The following is a 12,014-nucleotide window of genomic DNA, read 5'->3' on the forward strand; positions in this document are numbered from 1 at the left end:
GAGGAAGAGGAAGAGGAAGAAGAAGAAGAAGAAGAAGAAGAAGAAGAAGAAGAAGAAGAAGAAGAGAGAGAGAGAGAGAGAGAGAGAGAGAGAGAGAGAGAGAGAGAGAGAGAGAGAGAGAGAGAGAGAGAGAGAGAGAGAGAGAGAGAGGGCAGAAATGTGCTGCATGTCTGAGGTAGACATGGGCGGGGTGTTAAAGGGTGAGGGGACAGATGGATGGAAGATGTGTCTGGTGGCAGCAGCAATGAAACCTGGGGACCAGTGAGATGTAGGAGATGAAGCTACAGCCGAGGGGTTTCTCTGAGTTTCTGAATGCCCTCAGTGGATTATTCTCACAGATTCCATCAGTTTCTATCTGTATATGATGTGTGTAAGTACTTACATGTGTGTATGTGTGTGTGCGCATGTGCATATGTACAGATAAGTAAACTAAAACCAATAGAAGTTTCTTTGCCTTTGTGATTTGCCTTTTCCTCCCTAAAAATCAAGGGCAGAATGCATTTCAGGCACCTGAGGACTCACAGTAGCTGAGTTCCCATCAGCCATAGTGTTGCTGTAGATAGGAATATTGTGTCCTATCTGTCCATATTGTGATGGACACCTATGCTTTTCCTTGTCACTTTTCACATGGGATGCCCACTTCCCAAGGCTTAAGAGTCAGGGAGCTTTTCCTAAGAACTTTGCTCTTTTCAAGAGAGTTGCGGATGAGTAGGACCCACAGTCTCAGAAGCCAGAGTCTCTGGCCCTAAGTCTTGACTCTACAACAGGACTTTTCTTGTGTTGTGGGTGTGTAGACAGCTCACTCCACTCACAGCCTATGCCCACAGATCAGCCAGGTGTAGCACTCCCAGACACCAGGTCCTTGAGGCAAATCTCATTCTCTGGCTTTTGTGTAAAAAATTGACAAGTGGGAAATAGAAGTATATTTTCCAGCTCTGGGCCCCAAGGTAGGATATTCTAACATCTGTTGGCCACTTCTCAATGGGAAGAATATGGGTTGCAAACGAGATAATTTTATCCCTATTTTACAACCAGGAAAACTGAGTCCTGGAGAGATTAACTAAGAGTCAAAGTCATGTAGCAGTAAAGTCAGAGACAGGATTCAAGCAAACCAAAAAGCTGTCTGAGACACACTCCTCCTACCCCTCACATGGCTTTTCCCTTTAAGGCTTTCATGGCTGAAGCAAGCACCATTATCCTTTGAGAAGAGCAGGAAGCTGTGATACACACTTGGGAGGCAGTGTGGCCTACAGAGCCTCTTTAATGAAAAGTGGGGATTTAATTAATCAAATGTCTGACTTGAAGCTACCTGACAGTGTTGGATAAAGTCTATAAAAGTCTTGGAAAGGTGCCCAGCATTTAGGGAGGCCAAACTGTGTGAGATGCTGAGTGCTGACACTGAGTACTTCTCTAGGGGACTGTGTATGGACACACGATGAAGACTCAGCTAAGATGCCCTAAGCAAGCAGGCTGAAGCCAGATACATCGGTGGCAGAAGTGACACAGACAGAATCAACACTGCTCTGTTCTCAAGCATCAACAATGCAGATGACACTCCTTTGTACAAGTGTTCTTTCCCTGCTCACATAGGGAAACTGAGGCTCAAGGGTGTTAGACTCAGAAGCAGCTGAGTTAGCAAGTTAGCTTTTGGAAGGAGAAGACACAAGGCTAGACGTCTAGAAGAGAGGTATCCTGGTGGCAGAGTGATTTCACAGGTTACTTTGCATAGCTTAAATGAGCCAAACTTTGTGTACCAAAACCCTTCAGAAATGCAGCTAGCATATACTGAGCATATGACATAGGTTAGACTTCCTTCAGGGTGATTTTCATGTTAAACACCTCAATTTTCTTCTTATGTGTCACAAGGATGTGTTTATTCCAATTTTATATTTCTAGAAGCTGTCTTAAAGGTCTGGGGAAAGAGCAAACAGTTCACTCAAGCATCCACTCAGGACTGGGAAGTAAGTGTTCTTCCAATGTGGCTTGTGATATAAACAGTTAGAGCCATCCTGGTCTATGTACCCACTGAGGTTAAAATTGAAGTGGAAAAAGAAATTAATGCCATTGAAATGTCTAAATGGAGTCTCTCTCTGTCTTGATCATTTGAATTGTAAATTTTCATGGAGTTTAAAATATTTTATTTCTACTTTTTATGTATTTGTGTTTTGCCTGAATGTGTGTATGTATATCATGTGTGTGCCTGGTACCCACAGAGGCCAGAGATCTTCTGGAAGTGGAGTTGCAGATGGTTATAAGCTACTGTGTGTGCGCTGGAGATCCATCTCTCTGAAAGAGCATTGACTACTCCTAACTGTTGAACCATCTCCCAGATCCTGCGTGGAGTTTTTATATCAACATTTACCTTTACCTGGCTGTCTGAAGGAAACTTAAATGCCTTAATAGGGGAAAGACTCTGGTAAGGAAAGTTAGGTATCATGTTCATTTCATAGTAGAGGAAACTGCTCTGCGAAGTCATCTTCTGTTGGTTTAGGGGTAAACCAGCATTGCACTTGAATCTCTGTTCTCTATAAACTTCCTGGGAGTGGTTCCAGAGGACAGCATCAGGCAAAGCAGACAGTCCTGTTGAGAGGGATATAATGGAGTTTCATAAAATTTGTACAATGACCACTACCTAACCCCAACTTTGGACATGCCTTAGCCAATCCCCTGTGTGAATTGGTGCCTGTCCTTTTTCATTAAGAGTAGAGTGTAATGCAAGGTCCCAACCAGACCTTTGTGACAGAATTCATCCTTCTGGGCTTCTCCCTGAGCCCCAAGACCACACCTCTTCTCTTCTCAGCCTTTCTGATGATTTACCTGTTGATAATTCTGGGTAATGGTTTGATCTTCATCCTCATCTGCTTGGACTCACGCCTCCATACTCCCATGTATTTCTTCATTGGTGTCCTTTCCATGTTGGACTTAGGCTATACCACCACAACTGTGCCCCAGATGTTGGCACATCTGGCCAGCCAGAAGAAGACAATCTCTTATTCCAATTGTGTGGCTCAAATGTTCATTTTCTTGGTGCTGGGTGTCACAGAGTCTTGGCTTTTTGCCATTATGTCTATAGACAGGTATGTAGCCATCTGCCACCCACTCAGGTACAAGGTCATCATGAGCCCATGTCTATGTGGGGTAATGGCCATTTTCTGTGGACTCTGTGGTGTCACTGCTGCTCTTATCTATACCATCTTTGCCATGCGCCTCCCCTACTGTGGCCCCAACAAGATCAACCATTTCTTCTGTGAAGTCCCTGCAGTTTTAAAGCTGGCTTGTGCAGATACCTCAGTCAATGACCATGTAGACTTCATCCTTGGGTTTAGTGTCATACTTATCCCCCTGTCCCTTATCCTTGTCATCTATGTAAACATCTTTACTTCCATTTTGAAGATCCGTTCAGCACAGGGGCGACTGAAAGCCTTCTCTACCTGTGCCTCCCACATCACTGTGGTCACTATGTTCTGTGTGCCAGCCATGGTGATGTACATGAAGCCTGGTTCTAAAGCCTCCCCAGAAGAGGACAAGAAGCTTGCCCTATTCTACAATGTCATCTCTGCTTTCCTCAACCCTGTCATCTATAGTCTTCGGAACAAGGATGTGAAGAGGGCTTTCCTCAAGGTAACAGGCTGGGGTAGACACCCAGAATGAGTCCCTAGGACATGGAAGCAACTCATCCTAGATTATCTTTGTCTAAGAGCTGATTCACATGATAGCAGCACCCATGCACACTCCCCCATCTATCTACCTCTAATTTTAGCTCTTTACATGTCCTTGGCTGGTGGAACAGGGCATTGTGAATTGTCTCTCCTGTACATCAGTCCTCTTCTATCCTTTGTTCTATAGGGCCTAGGTGCTTTATACAACAGGAGATGTCTAAACCATTTAAATCTTTTACTAAAATAAAGGAAATGTTCTTGGAAGGATGCTGCCCTATGACAGTATACTGAGAAAGGCTCACTGCCATGTGGAAACCATATTCATAGACCGTGTGAGCTGGATTCAGGGCAGGGACATGGACTTTGAAGAATTCCTGGCCAAAGAGGAGGAATGAGCTGAAACTCATTCGCTGCAAGCTGGTGACAACCCAGTGCAATCTGATCCTGCGACCTACACAAACTCATTTCAGGCCGCCATCTCACCCTCCTTCATGTTAAATAAACTTGACTTTGTTATATCTCGAATATAAAATGCTCACCACAGGTTCATGTACAACTAACAGATAGACTTTGGGACTCTGATATAATTAATGGATTAACCACTTGATGGATTCATGATATGCTGGTATTGCTGGGAGGTGAGAAAATGTAGATGTAGGTTGTAGGAGGTGAAAGTAGACCACAGGGACATGTCTTTGGAATCTAAATCATGCCATGGGCTCTTTCTCTATTCTTTTTTTTCTGCTCCCTGCCTCTAATGAGTTGAGCAGACTTTTCACAAGCCCCCAAAGAGCTGATCATGAGCCGTACCACCATACTGTACTTTCCTCCCACGAGAAACACAGGCTTGGTGGTGCATGCCTTTAATACCGGCACCCAGAAAAATGTTTAAGTTATGTATTAGTTCTTCCATTAAGTTCCATGCTTCCAGAAATAAGACTCAGTCTCAAAAATTTTTTACAAATACCTAGGCCATTATATCTAGGCTCTACTCTGACTAGAATAATAACTTAAGATATCCTATTTATTTTAACACACATTCTGCCACATGGCTGCTTGCCTATGCTCAGGTGCCATGACTCTATCTCCTTACATATTCTCAGGCTGATTTCCCATTTGACTCTCTCCCAGAATCCTTTCTGCCTCCCAGATGTGCCTCCTGTATTTCCTGCCTAAGCCATAGGCCATAGGCTTTTCAAATGACAGGTGATGCATCCATACAATACACCAGATTGTATGGATGCATCTCTGCAGACATCCAAGGCTATACAGAAAAACCATGTCTTAAAAAATAAACATCATCAGCAGCAACAACAACAAAAGCAAGTAGCCCAACATTTTAGCTCTCAACTGTGTATCAAGTTCCATGAAGCAAGGACAATGGTAGTCTGGGTTATTCTGCATCCTTAGGGTCTAGCATCATGCTTCATGCTTATTACCTTCAATGAAGATGTTGTGGGTCCAAGAATAAATATCCCACAGTGGAAAGTTGATGAATTAGAAGTAACAAACTTTGTGAATCACTTTAAAAGACTGTTATATATATATATCAATTTAATAAAATATAGATCAATGGAAAATGTAAAAATATTTATAGTGAACCTTTATAATGTTCATAAACTTGGGTTTTGCAATTTCAGCTGTAGGACTCTATTCTACAGGAAAAATAATAAATGTATACCAAGTTTTATATACAAGGTATTTATTGCATAATTATTATAAATAACCACCAAAATGACATCCCAACCTAATTAAATACTGTGCAAACAGTATTGTATATTATGTCCGAGGTGGGATTAAACATCACTGGAATGTGGGTCTGAAGAGATGGTTCAGCATTTCAGTTGCTGCACTTGTAGAGGATTTGTGTTCAGTTCCCAGCACTCACATGGTGGCTCACAAGAGTCCAGTTCCAAGGGATCTGAACCCTCTTCTAGTTTCTATCAGACACATATGCAGTGCACTTACATGCACATAGACAAAACTCATCTATATGGTGGTGGATACTGTGGGAAGTGGGGCCTGCTTGGAGGATGTGGGTTCCAGGGCATGCCTTTGAAGATGTATCTTGCCTGGACCATTCCTGTCTCCCCCTCTCTGCTTCCTGGCTACCCCAAGGTGAGAAGTTTTGCTTCAACACACACTGTCTGTCATGATGTTCAGCCTCACCTGAGGACCAAGTGACCATGGACTAAAACCTTTGAAAATGTGAGTCAACAACTTTGAAACTGTGAATCCTCTCTCCTCTCTTTGCTTTCCCTGGTTAGTCGATACCCCAATGGAGCATCACTAAAGCACATACACAGCCTGAGGGAGGAGAATGCAAATGATGCCTGCTAGTGACGTCATCCGGGTCTTCGGGCGGTATGGGAGGGGACCTTAATCAAAAAGATGGAGTAGAGTGACCTGGGCCCGCAGAAATGCCTCTGCACAAAGAAACTCTGAATAAGAAAAGCTCTGACATCACAACCCCTTGAGGAAAGTTTAAAAAGTGGCCAAGGTGGTGTGTAAAAGTGAATGCAATTGACTGATGTAGTATCAACTGCACACTAGAGTTAGCCCCTGGTCAGTTTCTTTCTTCTTTTAACTTTATAATGACACTTTAATTAAAATTTGCTTTTTCCTTGATTGACACCAGCAGAATTCTGAAATAATCTCCTCCTACAGTTGGAAACGTGTGGGCAGCTCTTTCCTCATCATCTGGGTTTGCTAGAGAGACACCAGTTCCAGTCTTATGACAAGTCAGTTTTATGTAACCTTTTTCTTTTTCTTTCTTTTCTTTATTCACTTATCTCGATTGCTGCCTCCCCTCCTTGTTCTCCCTCTCACAATCCCTCCCAACATCTCCCCTCCCTTTCTCCTCTGAGAAGGTAAAGGCCCCTCTGGGTATCCCCCCAACCCTGGCATAACAAGTCTCTGTGGGATTTTGGGCATCCTCTCGCCACTGAGGCCAGACAAGGCGGCCCAGCTAAAACCTATCCCATGGACAGGCAACAGCTTTACGGGTAACCCCCACTCCCATTCAGAACCCATATGAAGACCAAGCTGTACATGTGGTAAGGTCTAGGTCCAGTTCATGTATGTTCTTTGGTTGGTGGTTCAGTTTTTGAGAGCCCCATGGGTCCAGGTTAATTGACTCTGTTGGTCCTTGTGTAGAGTTCTGATTCCCTTCAGGGCCCTCAATCCTTCCCTCAACTCTTCCATAAGAGTCCCCAAGCTCCAGCTGATTCAGACAGATACAGACATCCTGGTTAGTTTCGATCCATTTCTTGGCTCTGAAAGTGGTTCCCAAGCTCTGGTAGGTCTGTTCCTTTAAAGGAAGCAGCCGTGCTCCTTATGGTTTCAGCTCTATCCAACACCACTGGAAGAGAGAAGGCCAGGTCATGTGAAGAGGCACAGCAGGCAGAGTTCAGGCTACAGTCTGTCAAACCAGAAAACAGGTGTGCTTGCTGAGACCAGGCACAGTTATTTTAACCTTCACCAGGGCCTCTTACTGTGACCCTCGGCTGCTGGTCCTTTCTGAGCTCTCTGGCAGAATGCCATCCTTCTTCCTATGATTCGGGCCAATTTTACCTTCTACCAGACCTTCTAAAATCTCATATTTTTGTTTCTCAAAATCCCATAGAGAATGGGAACTTTCCTGTGGGAGCAGAGCCAAGGCAGCGTGTTTTCCTGGTTGTTCGGGATGAGGAAGGGACAAATACCTCCAGAGATGGAAGGTCTAAAGAAGACTGTAGTGGAAACAGCACAGAACTATCTCTGGACTTTTCTCTCAGGTGTGGTGTCCTCAGACATGAAAGAGAGTACAGTGGTAGCTGCTTTCTTTGGCTGGATTTTTCTGGAGGCAGTGCTGGAGCCACGTGGTTTAACAGTGATGTCAGAAACAAAAACCTTGTTCTGAAAAAAGGTGACCCCTGTGATGAGCGTTGTATGAAAAGTTATCACCTGAAACCAGTTTACAAAACCTAGATTCATTATTTATTTATTTTTTTAATTTTTTAATTTATTTTCTATATTTTTTGTTTACATTCTAGAAGCCTTCCCCTTTCCCAGTCCCCCCTATGTTTAACAAGTCCTCTTTTCTCAGAAACTCCATTCCACATGATCCAGAATTAGCCTTAGTATATATATATAGCAATGCTGCTAGGATCATGATGACACATGAAACTATTTTTTTCTGTTTATAACAAAGTTGGTATATATTTTTTAGATTATTTAAAAATAAAGTATGGCTTTGTGGATGAATTGGCAAGGATGGCAGGTAAGCTGCAGAAGTCCTTCCAACATGTATGTTTTCTGAACATGGAATGGAACAGCTTACAACTCTAACAACTTACTGTCCATGGCCATAATTCTTGCCTTGTGCTTGTAAGCAAAATCAACGAGGTAAGATGATGTCTGACACTCATAGTAGCCAGTCCCCCTTGGACAACAGTTGCAGCAACCCTTTTGTGCATGAGTGGCTAAACACAGGGAAATCCTTCCTGAGATGATCTTGTGAAAACTGAGTACTCTTCGCTTCTCAAGGCAAAGTCTTTTGAATGAATCTGTCTTTCTGGTCTTGAGCCTGTATGAATGGCATTTGACCAATTCCTAAAATACTCTTTAAAGTATTTTCCCTTTTTGTTCTGATGCTAATTATTTGGATAATTTTTTAATGGCAGAAACTGTACCTTAGCCCAAATGTTTTTCTTTTGCATTTCAAAGACTTCAGTGTAAATTTATTTTTAAAAACCACAACAATAAGAAGAAATACTCATTTTATAACAGAATATGAGTTTTCAAATTTACATTTTATATAATAACAGATAAATCAATAAAGAATGCCAATTGAATCAATCATTTATCATTTGAACAATACATTTCCCTTAATTTTATCTTGTACCCTGAGAGGAGAAGAACAAAATATATTCCTCTGTATACTTATAGAAATATTTTCTACATATATAGGTAATAAAACAGATCAAAATCTATATCTGCCTTTTGTGTTGCCCTGTCAACAATACCTGCCATGAATCCCTGCTACAAACAGCACATGAAAATTATTTCATCTGTTTGGTAGTTTTGCAGTCTACTCAGCTGTTTAAACAATTTACAAAGCTGTTATAATCAATAACTGTCACAGAGGAGCTTTTTGGTTCCATGAAACAGTTAATGATTTTGTTGACTTTGTGAATGTAGAATCGGAGCTTTACTTTTGGTAGCTATAACAAGCTAGAGGGAAGTAGTATACCTCAAAGTATCTGCAAGACTTTCTGACTACACCTCAGAGTAAGCAGACTCCAAGTAGATCAACTCTGGTATAGAGAATTCAAAGATTCCCATGCCTTTCCTCAGTGATCATGAAATCCTGGACGCTGCGCTTGTAACTTATTTCTACATCCCTTCTTGCCCACTCTAACACTCAGGACCTCATCCTGGTCGTCATGCCTGGCCCCAGCTACACTTATTTCCTTCAGCTCTACTTACTTTTGGAATTCCTGCAGAATAAATCTTTGGTGTCTCTCTCAGTAAAACTCAACACACTTTCTGAAACGCTGCCTGACCCCATGCCTGTGAAATGCTGCATGCCCGTGTCTATGAAAATCTCTTCCTATGAGCAATCTTCCACTCATCTTGTGGCAGAGTCTTCCCTGGTCCCATCATCTTCTGTCTTCTTGAGCTTTTGCTGCTCTTGAGATGAAGACTATGTTGGTAGGTCTTTGGCATGCTCTTAGTCTGTCATTTACATGACGTTTATTCTCTCTACTCTTTATCTGAATATTTATTCTCAACTGACTTTATCATGTTTAATTAACTTCCTAGAAGTCTTTCCTGACCACACAGGCTGTCTGAATCACTGCAATTTTCCTTTCTTTTGTAAAAAAGTTTTGAAAATAGATTCTTCTTTCATACAATACATCTGAATCACAGTTTCCCCTGCTTCCAATCCCCTAGATCCCTTTACCTTTCCTAGCCACCAAATCCACTTCCCATCTGTTTCCTCTTTAGGCATCCAAGAGAGGACAGCCAAAAAGGACAAAACAAGATACAATAACACAAGGCAAAAAGCCCTGTTATCAAGCTGGACAAGGCAAACTGACAGGGGGAAAAGAGTCTCAAGAGCAGGCAAAAGAGTAAGAGACATCCACTCTTACTGTTAAGTCTCTCTCTCTCTCTCCCTCTCCCTCCCTCCCTCTCTCCCTCTCTCTCTCTCTCTCTCTCTCTCTCTCTCTCTCTCTCTCTCTCTCTCTCTCTCTCTCCTCTCCCTCTCCCTCTCCCTCTCTCTCTCTCTCTCTCACATACACACAGAGGGAGAGAGAGAGGGGAGAGGGGAAGGGAGAGGGAGAGGAGACAGACAGATAGACAGACAGACAGACACACACACACATACACACACACACACACACACACACACACACACACACACACAGAGAGAGAGAGAGAGAGAGAGAGAGAGAGAGAGAGAGAGAGAGAGATCCTACCAAGTTAGCCACTATAACAGACAGAGGCTCTGATGCAGACCCTTGTAGGCGCTATGCTCTCTATTTCAGTCTCCGTGAGCCCATGTGAGCCCTGCTTAGTTAAGTCAGTGCGTCATGTTCTAGTGTCCTCCATCCCCTCTGACTCCTATAGTCTTTCTTCCCTCTATTCTGAGGAGCTCCCCAATCTCTGAGGTGAGTGACCTGAGGAAGATCTCCAATTTAGATTCCCTCTCCACATAATGTCTGGCTGCAGGTCTCTGCATCTGCTCCCATCTGCTGCCAGAGGAAGCCTCTCTGGTGATGCCTGGACAGCAGCACTTTTTTTAAAACCCTATTCCAGGCTTTCTAGTCTTTCTGTTCTGCTCTTTGCTCCAAATTCTCGTTGTAAACATAGTTAAAAGGAGCTAGCAGCAGCCATGCCACAGACGGATGCTAGGCGTCCTTATGTATCATCTCTGCCAGATTGTCTCCCACTTTTAAGTTCAACTTTATACAAAAACTGAAGGAACAGACAAAACATAGACAAATGCATTGCTAGAATGCAGTATTCATGGCCATTCATTCAGCTTTCAACACAGTTCTTCCCACTTGAAGTTTTGTAGTTCTGGACTTCACTGACTTCAATTTCTGTTGGAATTCTGTTCCTCCAAAACACCACCATGTTGCCTTCACCATTGTGATGTTTCTTTAGTCCATATCTCCAAACTTCACAATTCTTCCATAAACCAGTTTTGAGGACATGTAAACTGTGAATCAAATTTGGCCATAGTAATGAACTCTTTCCTCCCCCCCCACCCCGCTTCTACTCCTTCCTTTTCTTCTTCTTCCCACCCCCCCTTTTTTGAGGTAGGGTCTCTCTGTAGCCCAGGCCATCCTGGAACTCATTATGTAGACCAGGCTGGCCTTGACTTACAAAGATCCACTTGCCTGGGATTAAAGGCATATATCACTAACCTTGACCTCATTTGTTTTACACAAATTTTTGAAAAGTTATGGCCAAACGCCTGAAACAACAACTTTTAAAAAAAGATTTATTTTGCCCCATGTTTTTGAAGAGTGTAGTCATTTGTTTGGTCCCATGAGCCAGGGCACATCATAGCAGTGGGAGTGTGTAACAGGAAAGGTTCTTCACTTTGTAGAAGACACAAAGCAGAGAAAGAAGAAGGAATAAAGAACAGGTGTAGCTTTTCCTTATCATTTACTGCCTCCATCTAGGCTCACCTTCTAAAGTTCATCTAACCTCCTAAAACAGTACCACAGTCTCGGAGGCAAGCATTCAGCACATGAGTCTATGGGAGGCATTTGCTATTTTAAGCTATAATAGTTACTATGTAATGACCACGAATGAATTCGTCTAGAAGAATAAAACTGAGTTTTGAACACCCAATTTTAGAAAACAAATACAATCACAGTTAGAACTAGAAATAGGCTATAGCATTTTAACAGTAGGACATATATCCAGCTGTCTATTCTTATTAATGGATACATCACCAGAATGAAAAATTAACAAGAAAACAGGCTGACTATACTGTAGATCAAATAGACTTAACAATCATTGACAAACTCTTTTGTTCAAAGGTCAGAAAACCCACACTGAACTTTCTCCAGAATAGATAAAATCCTAGACCACAAAGCAAGTCTTAACACTAAAAATTGAAACTCTCTTCTGTATATTTTATAATAACAATGGAATGAAATTAGAAGTTAACTGTTGTAAGAGGAAGTATGTTGAGGTTTTGTCTTTTGCTGTGTATTGTAACTCTAAGTGCATGGGGGCCCAAGATAAGAAAGTCTGAATGTAGACAAAAGTGACTTTATGTGACCTTCCTCCCAAGTATTTTTGATTGGTAAATAAAGATGCTGACAGCCAATGTCTGGGCAGAAGAGACAT

General features: G+C 42.3%; 1 protein-coding gene across 1 annotated transcript; it reads left to right on the plus strand.

Annotated features, from left to right (window-relative positions):
• Positions 1-2,712: 2,712 nt before the first annotated feature.
• On the plus strand, positions 2,713-3,651 carry LOC127680064 (olfactory receptor 13-like). The gene has a single exon (XM_052175644.1). It carries the CDS (start codon positions 2,713-2,715, stop codon positions 3,649-3,651), a length of 939 nt encoding a protein of 312 aa, XP_052031604.1.
• The last annotated feature ends 8,363 nt before the right edge of the window (positions 3,652-12,014 follow it).

This window comes from Apodemus sylvaticus, chromosome 3 (assembly GCF_947179515.1).
Source record: "Apodemus sylvaticus chromosome 3, mApoSyl1.1, whole genome shotgun sequence".
In the NCBI taxonomy this organism is placed as follows: domain Eukaryota; kingdom Metazoa; phylum Chordata; class Mammalia; order Rodentia; family Muridae; genus Apodemus; species Apodemus sylvaticus.

Coding starts and splice junctions, on each gene's coding strand:
- LOC127680064 (XM_052175644.1), top strand. CDS start 2,713: ATGCAAGGTCCCAACCAGACCTTTGTGACAGAATTCATCCTTCTGGGC.